At 41.3% G+C, this 18,383-nt stretch overlaps 1 protein-coding gene across 3 annotated transcripts in view; it reads right to left on the bottom strand.

Annotated features, from left to right (window-relative positions):
* LOC106589362 (wings apart-like protein homolog) overlaps positions 1-17,146 on the bottom strand; it is a 52,732-nt gene extending 35,586 nt beyond the window's left edge. Inside the window, exons 1-2 of one of the 3 annotated variants that reach the window (XM_045710037.2) lie at positions 16,776-17,146; positions 15,471-15,955 (exon numbers count right to left, since the gene is read on the bottom strand). In XM_045710037.2, the coding sequence (XP_045565993.1) occupies positions 15,471-15,933 (463 nt within the window). In that variant the 5' untranslated portion in view covers positions 15,934-15,955; positions 16,776-17,146. Of the gene's footprint in view, positions 1-3,702; positions 3,919-15,470; positions 15,956-16,775 lie in introns of those variants that run through there. The other 2 variants (XM_014179235.3, XM_014179236.3) reach the window with 2 other exon arrangements.
* Between the last annotated feature and the right edge of the window lie 1,237 nt (positions 17,147-18,383).

The raw sequence follows: 18,383 nt of genomic DNA, 5'->3' as shown, positions 1-18,383 counted from the left end.
ATCTCACCATGTTCAACCTGGTACAGGTAACTGCCAAAATAAAAGATAACCCTTTGAGTAAATGAGGGATACAAAGTATGTTGAAAGCAAGTGCTTCCACATAGGTGTGGTTCCTGAATTAAATTAAGCAATCAACATCATGCTTAGGCTCATGCAATACAAATGCCTAGTCGCCCATTATTTTGGCTACCATGGCTAGAAGAGATCTCAGTGACTTTGAAAAGGGGTCTCAAAAAGAACATAGGGGTTTAAAGTGTCTCTCTCAGTCACCCAATCTCAACCAAATTGAACACTTACGGGAGGTTCTGGAGCAGCGCCTGACAGCGTTTGCCACATTGCAACAAAAATTGTCATATTTATTTCTGCCGAGATGCATTTTAAAGTGGATTGTTGTTGGCTCATTGACTGGAAGTCTAAGGGAACAGCTAGCATGTCATTGTGTGTTGCCTGGCCAGTGTTGCACGGTATACCAAAACGTCTGTACTTTTTCAATACTAGATCATTAAAAACAGTTCGATACTAGAATGTGTTACTTTTGGTACTACTGTCAAATGAGTCTGGATCTCTCGATTTTTTTTAAATTTAACTAGGCAAGTCAGTTAAGAACAAATTCTTATTTACAATGATGGCCCACCCCGGCCAAAACCGGACAACGCTGGGCCAATTGTGCGCCGCCCTATCACGGCCGGATGTGATGCAACCTGGATTCGAACCAGGGACTGCAGTGACGCCTCTTGCACGGAGATGCAGTGCCTTAGACCGCTGTGCCACTCGGGAGCCAAAACGTGAAGAGTAAGGCGGGCGTTCCTAAATCACAGAAGATATTTTTTAACAAAGTTATCAAAATGTTGTTTTTTTTGTTGCAGAAATTCTTTTTTGAACATGTGAACTTTCACGTGTCTTAATTTGCAGGTGATCTCTAAATATCAACACATATGAGTCTAGTTATTAATCATGGAGAAACAAAGGATTCTTCCTGGCTAGCCTTGATTGGCTGAGATAATGGAGGGGCTGGTCATGCTGAGAGATGAGTCCTGATTGGTCTGCCATGCCATAGGCTACTGCCTATAACATAAAATGGGGGCATCCCTAATCAGTAGTCTAACACATTTGTTTTTAAAGATAATAGCAATGTCATTGAACCAGAAATTGCTGAGTTTTCTGATGACAGTGATAGAGAAGAAACAGAGATCAACAGTGTTTTCAGAGAAGAAGTGGACTGAGTTTTGAACTCAGTGGAATGCCTGGTAGAAGCAGAGTGCGAGAAGGAGATGCATTTAGAAGTTTGATTGCAAATGCGCAGAGCTGAAGAGAACTCAGAAGGCTCATATAAAACAACTCTCACTGGATTACATCTACAAGGAGTTTGTCTGCCATGAAGCATTCATCCATGTATACATGTAAAAGCCTAACATTAGCTTCATGTATATTAGTATCTCATTTTGTTATAAAGTAATTTGCATTGCTAGTTAAAGCCTACTGTTAGCTAGCCAGCCAACATTAACCCTAACTAGCTAGCTAATGCTAGTTGCTTAGCCTGCTAACATTATAAATGGCATCTAATTTAGTCAGAAACCCATTCGCATTGCTAGTTATAACCTACTGTTAGCTAGCTGGTGGGTTAGCTTTGCCTGCAGATTAATACTGCGCATTTCATGCATGGTGGATGGCTAGCTAAGTGGATGACAAACCGTTTGTATTGCTAAACTGTATGGGTTGGAATTATTAACTTGTTTAGCTAGCTAGATGTCTAAACAAAATACTCCACTTAGCCCGTGTGGCTCAGTTGGTATAGCATGGTGTTTGCAACGCCTGGGTTGTGGGTTCAATTCCCACGGGGGACCAGTACGGGGAAAAAAATGTATGAAATGTATGCATTCACTACTGTAAGTCGCTCTGGATAAGAGCGTCTGCTAAATGACTAAAATGTAAATGTAATGATTACATGACCCATAAGCTTAGCCAGGTGTGTCTGGGGGTGATAAGGCAATCTGTTTTCGTTCATGAATGTGTGAACAGGTCTAGACAATAGCAACCCATCCACTTAGCTAGATGTGTCTGGTTTGATATATAGTGAATGTGAAGAACATGTTCAGATATAGGCCAAGGACTCTATAGCGTATTTTTACCTGGATATGTTCCTTATTGTAGGCTACTACTTTCACCCCTTGTTTACTATACTACCTTAAAACCACTAAATTTAGCACATGGCTTCACATGAATACTTAGAGATGGGTGGCGCTAAGGCTTAAGAGGGTGTGAACATGAATGGGCATACTAAAAGATGCCAGTGTGAACCACATGAAATAAGCACAACTTTCCCATGTTTCCCCCAACTGCAGTGTATACATTTAACTAGGCAAGTCAGTTAAGAACAAAATCATATTTATAATGACGGCCTACACCCAGGAGCCCATGACTATGATATACCATTTTGAAGCTGAGTCTGTACTTTAATAAAATGTACAAAGCCAATCTTGTAAATGGTACATAAAACTGAAATTGGGAAATGTAGTCACAAAATGTGTCTCACAGATCAAGCCTGTATCAGCACAGCCTACCCCTTATCCAGTGATGCCAACTTTGCTGCTAGATTTAGCAACTTTTCAGACTACCCAGGCAACTTCTTATTTTCAAACAGCACCTAGCAACAAATTGAGCTACTTTTAAAAATGTATTTGGAACTTTTAGCAACTTTTGAAAAGTGACTCTAAAATGCACGCATTTTCCCTCTAAATGACACAAAAACGATTTTCTCTGTCACACACTCACTCAGTCACAACACACGTGCCTGGCTGCAAATGTGCATTGTGAGTGACGTCAGCAGCAGGCGCTCAGCTCGTGCACAGGCAGCAGCCGGCCAGCAGCAATTTCAGCAAATTGCAAATCATTGTTGGCTGACTGCAGCTGCCTGTGCACGAGCTGAGGGTCTGCTGGTGACGTCACTCACAATGCACTTTTGCAGCCAGGCATGATAACTACCAATACACTGCTTAAAACTATAATTGTTCAGAATGTGTAGGTTTACTAGATAAAAATAAAATAAATAAAAACGTACAATTGTTCAATAATTAAATGTGTTGTGTTTAAAAATAAAAATCTGATCATCTAAAATGTGTTGTGATTATATTAATTTTACAAATAAAAATATGTGATAAACAAATCTAAACTAACGAATGTCAAATCGTATTTTTCGTCGAGATGGCCAGTCAATTTGAGTAACGTTATTGCGTATTCTACGTAATCATTACGTTATTACGCAATGATATCACAACGTCATTTAGCAACAAATCGACCTGCCTCTAGCAACTTCCCCTAATAATTAGTTGGCAACGCTGCCCTTATAGCACGCACCGTACATGTTCCACCTACTCATTGCTAGCCTGGGCTGCATTATGTTAGCTCCCCACTCATGCTGCACAGAAGTTAACGCACTTGAATAATCTGACACAGCATTGTTGAAATGTTTACACTTAATTCCTAGTAGCAAAACAATGTCCATAAAGGCTAGAACACTTTACAATACAAGATGATACTGGTAGCGTTCAGCTTTGTAGTAGGTCAACTTTCCTTCAAGCTGACGCTAAAGCTAACATCAATTCACTACCCTAGTACTTTGGTTGTGATAGCCACAATGCAAAATATGCTGATTTCAAAGCTGATTGCAACCAAAAATATACATTCACTTTGATTATCCATTACCTCAGCTAACTGACTACTCCAACTCGGCGCAGGTCTGACAATTAGGCTAACATTAATTCAACATGTCTTGTCAATGGTGAGCTGACCATCACATTAGCAGCCTGCAGCTATATCAAAAGGACATATAACAGACTGTTAAATATTAGTAGGCCTAATAACTTTCTGTGAAGGACGGTATTAGCGTAAAATCTCTGCCATGTCAGTTACCACCTATGCTAGCGCACGTTTTTTGCTCGTCATAACGCTCGCGCCAACTTCCGGTGCGAAGATCAAAGCACGTGTGGGATCGGAATCTGAGGCAATCCTCTCTTGAATTAATGTTGTCTAATATTTGCTTTGTGAATGCCGCAAACTGCGTTTTGAGATACATAACTTTATGAGCTGGGTTGTCAGTCTTAGTAACAAATCCGCTACGGAGATTCCTTAGTACTTCTGGTAAGTGACGTTTGGGGCTTACCAGAAGTTTTAATACAGTACATCTCGGGATGGCACAGGCACGGTATGGAAATCTGGATACCGCCCAACCCTAGCTGATATGGCGATAGGGAGTGCAGGTAATGTTTAAAAAAAGAGTTATGAAGTGTGATAGGGAATAACAAACTCCTCTCCAGGATAAGCACAGTGATGACATGGCACAACAGGATTTCCTGATTTCCTAGACGGACTACTTAGAAGTTATATTATGGTGAAAATATATGTTTCACCTTCTCATAGAACATAGACCAGTCGTCACCAACCGGTTGATTGCGATCGGCTGCTCATTCTCCCAGGCATTCCTAGTCGATCTCCAAACATTTCTGTAAAAACCAACGATAAAGCGCTCCTATTTTTAATTATTCGTCTCGCGCTATTTTATTTAACTAAACAAGTCAGTTAAGAACAAGTTCTTATTTTCAATGACGGCCTAGGGACAGTGGGTTAAGAACCTGCTGTAGTGGAGCAGGTTGAAAGCTGCTACTCATGCATAGTCAGTCACTTTACCTACATGTACATATTGCAAAATAGCTTGACTAACCTGTGCACTCGCACATTGACTCTGTACCGGTACCCCCTGTATATAGCCTCACTACTGTTATTTTATCATTTTTCTATTTTACTTTTATTTTTTGTAAATACTTTTTTTTTAAATGATTAACTGCATTGTTGGTTAATTGTTGTAAGTAGGCATTTCACTAAGGTCTACACCTGTTGTATTTGGCGCATGTGACAAATACAATTTGATTTAATTTAAGTAATGCAAAAACAGTGTTGGAGAAGTCAAAGTGCAATATGTGCCATGTAAAAATGCGAACGTTTAAGTTCCTTGCTCAGAACATATGGTGGTTCAATATTCCCAGTTAAGAAGTTTTAGGTTGTAGTTATTATAGGAATTATGATACGTTGACTATTTCTCTCTTAACCTGTTGGGGATAGGGGGCAGTATTTGCACGGCCGGATAAAAAACATACCCGATTTAATCTGGTTACTACTCCTGCCCAGTAACGAGAATATGCATATAATTTTTTGATTTGGATAGAAAACACCCTAAAGTTTCTTAAACTGTTTGAATGGTGTCTGAGTATAACAGAACTCATTTGGCAGGCCAAACCTGAGAAGATTCCAAACAGGAAGCGCCCTCTCTGACCATTTCTTGGCCATCTTGATCATCTCTGGCATAACGTGACATTTTCTAACGCTCCCATAGGCTCTCAGAAGGCGCCAGAACGTTGAATGATGACTTTGCAGGCCATGGCTGAAAAACAGTAGCGCATTTGGTAAGTGGTCGATCTGAGAACAATGAGACTGTTGCGCGCGTGCACGAGACGACACCATGTTTACATTTTCAGTCTGAACGAAAACAGTTTCCCGGTCGGAATATTATCGCTTTTTTACGAGAAAAATCGCATAAAAATTGATTTTAAACAGCGTTTGACATGCTTCGAAGTATGGTAATGGAATATTTTGACATTTTTTGTCACGAAACGCGCCGGGCGCGTCACCCTTCTTTACCCTTCGGATAGTGTCTTGAACGCACGAACAAAACGCCGCTATTTGGATATAACTATGGATTATTTGGAACCAAACCAACATTTGTTATTGAAGTACAAGTCCTGGGAGTGCATTCTGACGAAGAACAGCAAAGGTAATCCAATTTTTCTTATAGTAAATCTGAGTTTGGTGAGTACCAAACTTGGTGGGTGTCAAAATAGCTAGCCTGTGATGGCCGGGCTATCTACTCAGAATATTGCAAAATGTGCTTTCACCGAAAAGCTATTTTAAAATCGGACACCGCAATTGCATAAAGGAGTTCTGTATCTATAATTCTTAAAATAATTATGTTTTTTGTGAACGTTTATCATGAGTAATTTAGTAAATTCACCGGAAGTGTTCGGTGGGAATGCTAGTCACATGCTAATGTAAAAAGCTGTTTTTTGATACAAATATTAACTTAATTGAACAAAACATGCATGTATTGTATAACATAATGTCCTAGGAGTGTCATCTGATGAAGATCAAAGGTTAGTGCTGCATTTAGCTGTGGTTTTGGTTTTTGTGACATATGCTAGCTTGAAAAATGGGTGTCTGATTATTTCTGGCTGGGTACTCTGCTGACAATCTAATGTTTTGCTTTCGTTGTAAAGCCTTTTTGAAATCGGACAGTGTGGTTAGATTAACGAGAGTCTTGTCTTTAAAATGGTGTAAAAGTCATATGTTTGAGAAATTGAAGTAATAGCATTTCTAAAGGTATTTTAATATCACGCCACGGGATTCCACTGGCTGTTGAGTAGGTGGGACGCTAGCCCAGAGAGGCTAATATTGCCTGTGAACATGAATTTCTTTCTACTAAATATGCAGGTTTAAAAATATATACTTGTGTATTGATGTTTATGGTTAGGTACATTTGTGAAACGATTGTATTTTTGTTAAATCATCACCCGTTTGGCAAAGTTGAAGTAGACTGTGATTCGATGATAAAGGAACAGGCACCGCATTGATTATAGTCATCTTTTTTAGTCATGAAAATGTATTGAAATTACTTAAGAACTGTGCACACTTTGGAGAGGTGTGGCCATGTGGAGACACCAGTCAGTCCTCTCCCTCAAACCCTTATACCCCACATTTCCCAGGAATATTCTTGTTACTGAAAGTATCCAAAGTATTTTCAGATTTCCTTATGAAAAAATAAGGTGAAATGGCTAGCAGGGGTCTCCAACCCTGTTCTTGGAGAGTTACCCTCTTGTTGGTTTTTGCTCCAGCCCCAGTTGTTGCTAACCTGAATCATTTTATCAGCCAGCTAATTATTAGAATCAGATGTGCTATATTAGGGTTGAGTGCAAACCTACAGGACAGGACCTTAACTCTCTAGTAACAGGGTTGGAGAGCCCTGGGCTAGGCTATATGAACACTGAATAGATGTGTATAGTATATAGCTTACCTTACGCACTCTCCACAGCCTGATCATCTCCGACACCTAGATGTTTCATCACTGACAAGTCCAAAACTGAATTTAAGCTCTTCATCCAAGGGAATTCAGATAAGTTTGGATGGATATCATACAAAGCAGCTAGTTATTTGTATTTCTGACATAATTCCTTACTTTTGTGGAACTCAAGTAAGGAAATATGCAAACAATTAAAAACCTGTGTCACAAATAACTGACCTTAACTGAGCTTGGTTAGGCCTACTCCATGAGAAAATCCATATCACAAGAGAGATGGTACATCCTCGCTCTTTACATTTATGACTTCAAAATAACTAGTTATTTCATGGTGTTGTGGTTTTTGCTGAGAATGCCAAGACATTTAATTAACGGGCTTGTGTTTGGCATTTCCCTTCCTCCTGTGTAAATTATTTTAATGGGAATGTTTTATTATTTCCAAATCCTTTGCACTTGAGAAATCATCTGACTGAGAAAATGCCTGATTAGAATCCAACCAGAGCTGTAACAGACCTTGTTCATTATGCAGTCGGTCCTTTGGAGGGATTGAGACTACCCTCTCTCTCTCCCCATGTCTGGGCACTCTCAACGCAGAGACGATCACACCTTTCGTCACCATCACTGAGCGCCTCAGAGTTAACGTTTTCTTGGGGTCAAATTAAGCTTTTAAACGATTAGCCACATTAAAAAAAGGGCGGAACACTAAGCTTGATGAATCCTTAATGGAGCTCAAGAAGTATTATCATCATTCCCAAGTTCTGGCTCTGAAAAATGTATTTTAATCTCTGGTCTGCTGTGATTAATTTCCCCGTCAGCCAAACAATAAGTTTCTACGGGTGGACAAGTGAACACTGGGCCTTGGAGGATATCCAGGGTTTGTGTAGGAACGTGGCAGTGTCATTGCTAAATGTGCAAATGATTGATGCTTTCAGTTCAGTTTTCATAGACTGAAAGAAGAATATACACTCAGTGGCCAGTTTATTAGGTACACAAATGGTTTGCTCCAACTGTGTGAGTCACGTGGCCGTGGCTTGTTTTATAAAGCAGGCAGACAGAGGCATTCAGTCACTGTTTGACTGAACGTTGGATTGGGCAAAACTAGTGACCTAAGACTTTGAGCGTGCTATGTTCGTCGGTGCTAGGCTCATCTCAGAAACGGTCGGCCTCCTGGGCTTTTCACACATGACAGTGTCTAGGGTTTACCGAGAATGGTGCAACAAACCAAAAATTGTCAGCGGCAGTCCTGTGGGCGAAAACAGAGCGTTGATGAGAGAATTCGAAGGACAATGGCAAGAATCGTGCAAGCTAACAGGCGGGCCACAAGTAGGCAAATAATGGCGCATTACAACAAGTGGTGTGCAGAACAGCATCTCGGTATGCACAACCCGTCGGACCTCGTCATGGACGGGCTATTGCAGCAGACGACCACACCGGGTTCCACTACTATCAGCTAAAAACAAGAACAGGCGGGCACACGATCACCAACACTGGACAATTTCATGATACAGGTAACTGCCAAAATAAAGGAAACGAAGGGTATATACACACAAAAATAGTTGAACAGTTCTTTTAAGTGATCGGCTACAGTCCAGTTAAAAAAAGTGTGCACGCGAGACAGAGGAAGAGCAGGTCTTACACCATTGTTTGAAATTCAACCACCCGCATCATTCAGTTCCTTCAAACTCAAGTGCACAATTATCCGTTTTTATCTGGTTTCAAGTACCCATTCACGTCATTAATTTAGTGAGGAAAGAAACATTAGCACCTGGCACCAAAAGTTAACACCGAACCCAGAAGCATTATCAGATTTCTAACTCCCCCTTGCGGTGACGCGATGTGCCAGACGTGTACCTTAATGCGCTGCAGTATAAACTTAATCGAGGAACCACTGAACATCGTTTTCATGCTCATCAAACCCTTCAGTGACCACTCGTGCACCGTGGATTAGGACATTGGCTATGCCGCCATAGGATGATATGGTAGGCAAAATAATGGCCTGCCCAGCATTTTTATGCATGATGGGATGTTACTTGCTTAATTAACAGACACCACACCTGTGTCATTTTTCACTGAGATAATATACACAATAACATTTTTTTCCCCAGATACTATACATTAAGAACATTCACAAAAATTCTCATTACCATAAGTTTTCACAGTCCAAAAAAGTAAACAAATCCATATAGTATTTTTTTTTAAACATTGATCCCCTAATGAAAAAGGCCAGAGTTAAACGTAACACTGAAAATACATTTTTTAAATGAAATTATATAAATCTGACTTTTCCCCCCAATTTGACCATGTCGGTAATGAGAAGGCCAAGTGGGGTAAAGGGAGTGTTGGAGAATTTAGAACATCATTCTGAAGGGATATAAGCAAATAAATGAACATATCATCCTCTAGATCAGTGGTTCCCAAACTTTTTAATAGTCCTGTACCCCTTCAAATATTCAACCTCCAGCTGCGTAACCCCTCTAGCACCAGGGTCAGCACACTCAAATGTTTTTTGCCATCATTGTAAGCCTGCCATGAGTGAGTTTGTCACTTCCACGAGCCGGGTTGTGACAAAGAGCGCTTATAGAACCAGGGCACAAATAATAATCAACAATTTTGCTATTTATTTAGCCAACTTAATTTGTTCATCGAAAATAGTGAATACAGTGCCTTGCAAAAGTATTCACCCCCCTTGGCATTTTCACTATTTTGTTGCATTACAACCTGTAATTTAAATTGATTTTTATTTGGATTTCATGTAATGGACACAAAAGTCAAATTGGTGAAGTAAAAAAAAATAACTTGTTTCAAAAAATTCAAAAACAGACAAGTGGTGAGTGCATATGCATTCGCCCCCTTTGCTATGAAGCCCCTAAATAAGATCTGGTGCAACCAATTACCTTCAGAAGTCACATAATTAGTTAAATAAAGTCCACCTGTGTGCAATCTGTGTCACATGATCTCAGTATATATACACACACACCTGTTCTGAAAGGCCCCAGAGCCTGCAACACCACTAAGCAAGCGGCACCATGAAGACCAAGGAGCTCTCCAAACAGATCTGGGAGAGAATTGTTGAGAATTACAGATCAAGGTTGGGTTATACAAACCTGTCAAGAGAGGGCCGCCCACCAAAACTAACAGACCAGGCAAGGAGGGCATTAAGCAGACCAAAGATAATCCTGAAGGAGCCGCAAAGCTCCACAGCGGAGATTGGAGTATCTGTCCATAGGACCACTTTAAGCCGTACACGCCACAGAGCTGGGCTTTACGGAAGAGTGGCCAGAAAAAAGCCATTGCTTAAAGAAAGAAATAAGCAAAAAAGCATGTGGGAGACTCCCAAACATATGGAAGGTACTCTGGTCAGATGAGACTAAAATTGAGCTTTTTAGCCATCAAGGAAAACGCTATGTATGGCGCAAATCCAGCACCTCATCAACCCGAGAACACCATCCCCACAGTGAAGCATGGTGGTGGCAGCATCATGCTGTGGGGATGTTTTCATTGGCAGGGACTGGGAAACTGGTCAGAATTGAAGGAATGATGGATGGCGCTAAATACAGGGAAATTCTTGAAAGAAACCTGTTTCAGTCTTCCAGAGATTTGAGACTGGGACGGAGGTTCACCTTCCAGCAGGACAATGACCCTAAGCGTACTGCTGAAGCAACACTCGAGTGGTTTAAGGGGAAACATTTAAATGTCTTGGAATGTCCTAGTGAAAGCCCAGACCTCAATCCAATTGAGAATCTGTGGTATGACTTAAAGATTGCTGTACACCAGAGGACCCATCCAACTTGAAGGAGCTGGAGAAGTTTTGCCCTGAAGAATGGGCAAGAATCCCAGTAGCTAGATGTGCCAAGCTTATAGAGACATAGCCCAAGAGACTTGCAGCTGTAATTGCTGCAAAAGGTGGGTCTACAAAGTATTCACTTTGGGGGGGGGGGGGGGGGGTGAATAATTAGGCACGCTCAAGTTCAGTTGTCTTATTTCTTGTGTCACAAAAAATATTTTGCATCTTCAAAGTGTTATGTATGTTCTGTAAATCAAATGATACAAACCCCTTAAAAAATATTTGAATTCTAGGTTATAAGGCAACAAAATAGGAAAAATGCCAAGAGGGGTGAATATTTTTGGAAGCCACTAACTCACCACAGGTTAATGAGAATGGTGTGCTTGAAAGGATGCACATAACTCTGCAATGTTGGGTTGTATTGGAGAGTCTCTGTCTTAAATCATTTTCCACACAGTCTGTGCCTGTATTTCGTTTTCATGCTAGTAAGGGCCGAGAATCCTCTCACATAGGTACATGGTTGCAAAGAGAATCAGTATCTTAACAGTGAGATTTGCCAAGGCTGGATACTCTGGGCGCAGCCCAATTCAGAAATCTGGCACTGGCTTCTGATTAAGTTCAATTTTCACAGAACCGCTTGTTGCAATTTCGATGAGGCTCTCTTGTTCAGATATCAGTGTGTATTGGAGGCAGGGCATGAAAGGGATAACAAATCCAGTTGTTTGTGTCATCCGTTTTGGGAAATTACCTGCGTAATTGTGCATCCAACTCACTCAGGTGCTTCCCTATATCACATTTTACTTTGTCTGTATACTTGAGTTCATTTGCACACAAATCATAGTGATGGAAAGACCTGTGTTGTCCTTGTTAATGCAGACAGAGAAGAGCTCCAACTTCTTAATCATAGCCTCAACTTTGTCCTGCGCTTTGAATATAGTTGCTGAAGTCCCTGTAATCCTAGATTCAGATCATTCAGGTGAGAAAAAACATCACCCAGATAGGCCAGTCGTGTGCGAAACGCGTCATCATGCAAGCGGTCAGACAAGTGAAAATTATGGTCAGCAAAGAAACTTTAAGCTTGTCTCTCAATTCAAAACTTGATAACCAGCGCACTTCTTTCTGTATGTTGTAAAAGCGTTACATGGTCGCTGCCCATATCATTGCATAGTGCAGAAAATACCCAAGAGTTCTTTTAACTAGGGAAAATGTGTCACTTCTCTTGCAAACAGAGTCAGGGTATATGCAGCAGTTTGGGCCGCCTGGCTCGTTGCGAACTGTGAAGACTATTTCTTCCTAACAAAGACAGCCGACTTCGCAAAACGGGGGATGATTTAACAAAAGCGCATTTGCGAAAAAAGCACAACCGTTGCACGACTGTACCTAACCATAAACATCAATGCCTTTCTTAAAATCAATACACAGAAGTATATATTTTTAAACCTGCATATTTAGCTAAAAGAAATCCAGGTTAGCAGGCAATATTAACCAGGTGAAATTGTATCATTTTGCGTTCATTGCACGCAGAGTCAGGGTATATGCAACAGTTTGGGCCACCTGGCTTGTTGCGAACTAATTTGCCAGAATTGTACGTAATTATGACATAACATTGAAGGTTGTGCAATGTAACAGGAATATTTAGACTTAGGGATGCCACCCGTTAGATAAAATACGGAACGGTTCCGTATTTCACTGACAGGAAAAACGTTTTGTTTTCGAGATGATAGTTTCCGGATTCGACCATATTAATGACCTAAGGCTCGTATTTCTGTGTGTTATTATGTTATAATTAAGTCTATGATTTGATAGAGCAGTCTGACTGAGCGATGGTAGGCAGCAGCAGGCTCGTAAGCGTTCATTCAAACAGCACTTTTGTGCGTTTGCCAGCAGCCCTTCGCAATGCATTGCGCTGTTTATGACTTCAAGCCTGTCAACTCCCAAGATTAGGCTGGTGTAACCGATGTGAAATGGCTAGCTAGTTAGCGGGTGCGCGCTAATAACGTTTCAAACATCACTCGCTCCGAGACTTGCTTCGAGGGTGGCTGTTGTCGATGTGTTCCTGGTTCGAGCCCAGGTAGGAGCGAGGAGAGGGACGGAAGCTATACTGTTACACTGGCAATACTAAAGTGCCTATAAGAACATCCAATAGTCAAAGGTATATGAAATACAAATCGTATAGCGAGAAAGTCCCTATAATAACTACAACTGAAAACTTCTTGCCTGGGAATATTGAGGACTCATGTTAAAAGGAACCACCAGCTTTCATATGTTCACATGTTCTGAGCAACAAACTTAAACGTTAGCTTTTTTACATGGCACATATTGCACTTTTACTTTCTTCTCCAACACTTTTTTGCATTATTTAAACCAAATTGAACATGTTTCATTATTTATTTGAGGCTAAATTGATTTTATTGATGTATTATATTAAGTTAAAATAAGTGTTCATTCAGTATTGTTGTAATTGTCATTATTACAAGTAAATAAATAAAAACATGGGCCGATTAATCGGTATCGGCTTTTCTTTGGCCCTCCAATAATCAGTATCGGCGTTGAAAAATCATAATCGGTCGACCTCTAATTGAAACGGGCCCGTAACTAGAGCAACAAGTTGCTGCCTTGATGCAGTAAATTACATTCAGCGTGTCTACTTAAGCCTGTTCCATGCTTCCAAGTCAACAGTTGGCGCATATATTACGACGAAATTTGAAGTTGTCATCCGTTGGTGTTCAGCAGGTTTTATTTCGAAGTTTGGTAGGCGAAGTCTGCGATTGGTCAACAGTACTACGACGCCTAGTAGGAGTGGGAACTATGTACGGGATTCTTCAGTGAAGCAGTTGTTGCCATTCAACGAGAGACATTTTTTCACTTGAGAAATACTGTACCAAACATCTTAGGTAGATGTAAAATTGCACGACTAAGACCTCAGCGAAAACATAAAAATTACAGATTTCTTCATTTATCTTGGATTCATTTTGAGGAAGGGTTTCTGCCTATGTTGTTGCTATGGTTGCTCAAGAGGGACAAACGGCAATATTGCCCCTTTTTGTTTCTCGAACAAAAGGTCTTTAGGGAGTATGCGAGGCACAGACGTTTGCGTCGCCTAGCCGAATTCTGCTAGGGGCAAACAACCTAATATGCGGGCGCCTTTAGCAATGCTGAATACAATCATAACCACCTGCCACAGAGAAGCCGGCTTCCCAAAAACGAGGCTACCCCCGTCAGGTGGACTGGTTTTATATTAGTGAAGCGCGTCAACATAGACTGCACATTCTGATGGGTTTGCATCTCCCTGGCGAACGCGCTTTGGAAGTAATCCACGAGAGCCTGCCAGGCTGACAGTTTGTCCCCAATATTCCATTTACATTTTAGTCATTTAGCAGACGCCCTTATCCAGAGCGACTTACAGTAGTGAATGCATACATTTCATTCACTTTTTTTCTCCCCCTACTGGCCCCCCGTGGGAATCGAACCCACAACCCTGGCGTTGCAAACACCATGCTCTACCAACTGAGCCACAAGGGGCTCAGTTGGTAGAGGGTGAGCTAAACTCACTCATGGGAGCCTGTTGAAGCCTGCTCCAAAGACACAGAGACAGATTAGAGGCTTGTCTGTTCCAAGAGTTGGGAAACTTCTCCAAAGTCAAACGCTAACAGTGTTTGCAAAGTGGTAAATTGTCACAAGGCAGGGTGTTGCATTAAAAATGGCCACTCGTCTGAATCATGAGGTCAGCTACCAATCTGATGACTAAATGAGATGGGTGGATGACATATGGTCTGAAATGAATAGAGACAATTGCAAGTGCATCCTAAATGAATAATTATGCATATTCTTTTGTAACCTCACTAGAAGAAATGTCTTCTTTACTGCTCAGGATTGGATCACTAAATCTAAGGACAATCAAAATATTTAGTACCTAATAATAACCTTGTATTCATTCGCATGTAATGAATTACAGGAAATCAATCTGTTTCAATAATTGTAACTAAGGATGGCTGACTTGGCACACAATATTTCATCTTAAAGACATGATCCGGAACTTTGGCGACAACTAAGTATTTGGGCTCAGTGTGTTAATGTGTAGTTCATACATGCATAACCTATGAGCATAATTACTGTCTTCTCAATTAGCTGCAATTAGCCCTTGTTTGAAAGTGGCTTTTTCTGGAAGCTGTGCTGCGCCATTTTCCCCCTCGTGGGCCAACCCCTAGCAATTTGAGGTTCTTGCTAATGAGCATCAGCCCCTTGTCATTTGAGTGACAACTAGCAAGATGCACACGTCAGAGGGAGAGACAGCAATGACTTGGGGCACATATGAGACTTTATACACAATTTTCGGGGGCCACTTTTGGCTCAAACACTACTTTCAGTACTGGCTAAAAAGTCTAAAAGTACCAGAGAATCTATAACAAATAAAAACTGCCAAATTGCAAGGCAGAGAAATTCCATGCATGCACAATATTTAGATATGTTCAACCCTACACCCTCTGAAAGCCAAAGTCTTCTGGCCCCATCTAACATTCTACAATGTATTATTAGTCCTATTTTGCAACATGAGTGTCCTCCTACCTGTTGTGGGGGTGGTGTTGAAGAACCTGGCTGTGTCCTCGGTGACCCTCAGTTGGGTTCTGTCAATCCCCAGACTAGAGGTTGCTCTACTGGGAGCAAGGCTGGTTCTGCTGCTGGACTCCAGGGTCAAGCCTGGCCTCCCTGCCAGGGGCAGTTCTGTGGATGCAGGCTTGACTGGGGAGGCTTTTGCCTGTGGGACGCGAGAGGTGACCGTCTTGGACTCCTCATCGCTGTCAAACCCAAAGGGGTCCTCGGAGCTCTCGTTGGAGAGTTTGGGCCTCTTGGGCTGCTCTGCCACCTCAGTCTTCTGGCCGGGGCGCTTGGAGCTCACCTTGGCCTTGTATGTCGTCTCGCCCCATTTGGTGCTGAGCGTGGCTCTCTTGTTGGACAGGACCTCGTCAAACTTGGATGATGAGCCGTCACCTCCCTTACGGCTGTAGGTTTTACCAAATCTGGACGTCATCGTGACACCTGTTTCATATTCTCTGTGATGGGTACAAAACATGAAATGCATTATTTGCAGTCATCATATGCCATTTCTCATCAAAACAATTAAGTTTACTTTTACTGTAATGTTTTAATCTAATAAATCTGGACTAATGGAGTTTTAGTTCATCTCTACCCATATGTTATTTGGAAGCTGTCATTTCGCCACAGTTTTTTTTCTACCGTGTGATCCTTCATTTTCAGGTTCAGCAAACTGAGGCTCCAACTGCTCTGGAAGTGGCTAACGCAATGTGCAGTTAGGTACAATACATCCCCATTAACTTAGACACTATAACATTGGGTAGCTAGTCAACTAAATCAATCAGCTAGCGGTATTAAAGAAACAAGTGTGTCTAACGTTAGCAGCAGGACATAAACGAAGTTTACTAACGTTAGCTGGGATAATATAGTAGCTACATACTACTAGCTAGTATTTCAGTGTTCAACAACCAAAACAGACCCATATGGCTAGCTAGTTACGATGTTAGCTACCTAGATCAATTAGCTAGATAGCTAATGTTCACTAACGAACTAGCTGCTAACTTCAGGTGACACAGTCGAGGCTGGCTACCCAACTAGCCACATAACGTAAACAATTCTCGCGAAAAATCTAAAATAATGCAGCCAGTTACAGTAACTAGCTAGCTTACGTTAACTACTTGGCTATAGCTAGTTAGCTTACGTTAGCTAGCTGGCTCAGGCTAACAGACGCAACATGATAGATGACATCCAATTCTCACATTGATTTTAAGGTTAAGTAGTTTGAAAATCTGTGTATATTTCACAAAATTGCATTGAATATACAACTGCCTCACTTACTTGGTGAGCGAAAAGACCGAACCACTCAACAACAACACTCCGAAGAAGGCGGCCGCTTCCCGCACCAGATTGGGCCTCCCGACCCTGTTCAAAGCTCGCTTGCAAAACAATATAAACAAGGCTCAACTGCCTTTAGTAATGACAGATATAGGACAGTCAAATACTGTAAAAAGTCCCGTGTATCCTGGGTAACAATGTTATTTTGATAATGTTGGTTTTACGTCTGATATATTCATTTTTTAAAGCTCTATCAAACTCGATTGTCTCCTCTGTGTTGCACCGACGCCTTCCATTCGAGTTCCCCCTCCCTCATCTTTTTGCTTCCAACGGAATTGAGGGAATTATTTTACCCTGTCTCGGCTTGAACTGGTCAATGGCCCGTCACGTCATCGGGCGAAAACTGGGAAATAGGAGCGCCCTCTTAAATCAACCAGTAATCTGCACCACTCGGTCATGTTGTCAACAAGGCAGCATGGTGCATCTTTTCCATGAAATAAATGTTTGAATTTTCACCCCAAAAAATATTGAGAAAGCAGACAATGCGTTTTTGTCCAAGCAAATGACTTTTGCATGGGAAAACACAGAATCCTACTAATTACTACACGTACTTAATTACGTCACTTTTGTTTTGAGCCCAATTCACCGTCGTACAGAGCGGGGTACCTGGATCACGGCCGGGAGGCAGCCCATTTCCAAATCGAATGAAATCAACTTTCAGCCGGTGCAAAACACGCCAACACGCGCGCCCGGACGAGATTAATCGAACCCCCTCACTGTCACCTCACCGCAAGTACCGTGTGGTCCAATCAGGAAGATAGATCTTTGAATGTGACGGAGAACTATCGCTGCGAAGCACTATTCTTCCTTGTGATTGGTTCGAAAGCCGAGAACGCCTGAACAACTTTTTATTTCATTGGACTATGGAAAGTGTTCTCCGGGATCATTGGGACGTCCCTACCCTAAACCCTAACTCCTGCCCTAACCCGAACCTTAAAGGCCCAGTGCAGTCAAAAACTAGATTTTTCTGTTTTATATTTCCACACAATGAGTTTGGAATAATAGGCTACTATGAAAATGATAATGCCCTTTGTAAGAGCTGTTTGAAAATACCGCCTTAAATTTCAGCCTGTTTTGGTGGGATGTAGTTTTGGCCTGCCTGGTGACATCACAGAGGAGTCCCCAACAACTGGATGTTCTGGTTTTCAGGAGAAATGGAAAGAGAGCCTGTGACACAACTTCTGCTTTTGGAAAAAGACAACACTCCATCTTAGCTCCTCCTCCACATTTACCAGATTGGTTGAATAGCGCAGAAGAGAACCAAGACCAGTATGTAGGGGATCTAGTTTCAGACATTTATTTTTTGACTACTACATTAGGTTGTTCCCAGACAGTCCAAGCAAAATTGTTGCTTCAGAAATTGCTCTTTGCTAAGAAGCTATTTTTGTTTATTTCTGACCATTTTAATTGCAAACAATCACATTAAGTTACTTAATTGTTACCCAGAAATTATTTGATATTGACATTGATTTGATATTTGATACTGCATTGGACCTTTAACCCTTACCTTAACCATTTTACATTTGAACTTCAATGGGGTAGGGATGTCCC

This window comes from Salmo salar, chromosome 28 (assembly GCF_965601325.2).
Source record: "Salmo salar chromosome 28, fSalSal1, whole genome shotgun sequence".
Classification (NCBI taxonomy): Eukaryota; Metazoa; Chordata; class Actinopteri; order Salmoniformes; family Salmonidae; genus Salmo; species Salmo salar.
This window is presented reverse-complemented; position numbering and strand designations above follow the sequence as displayed.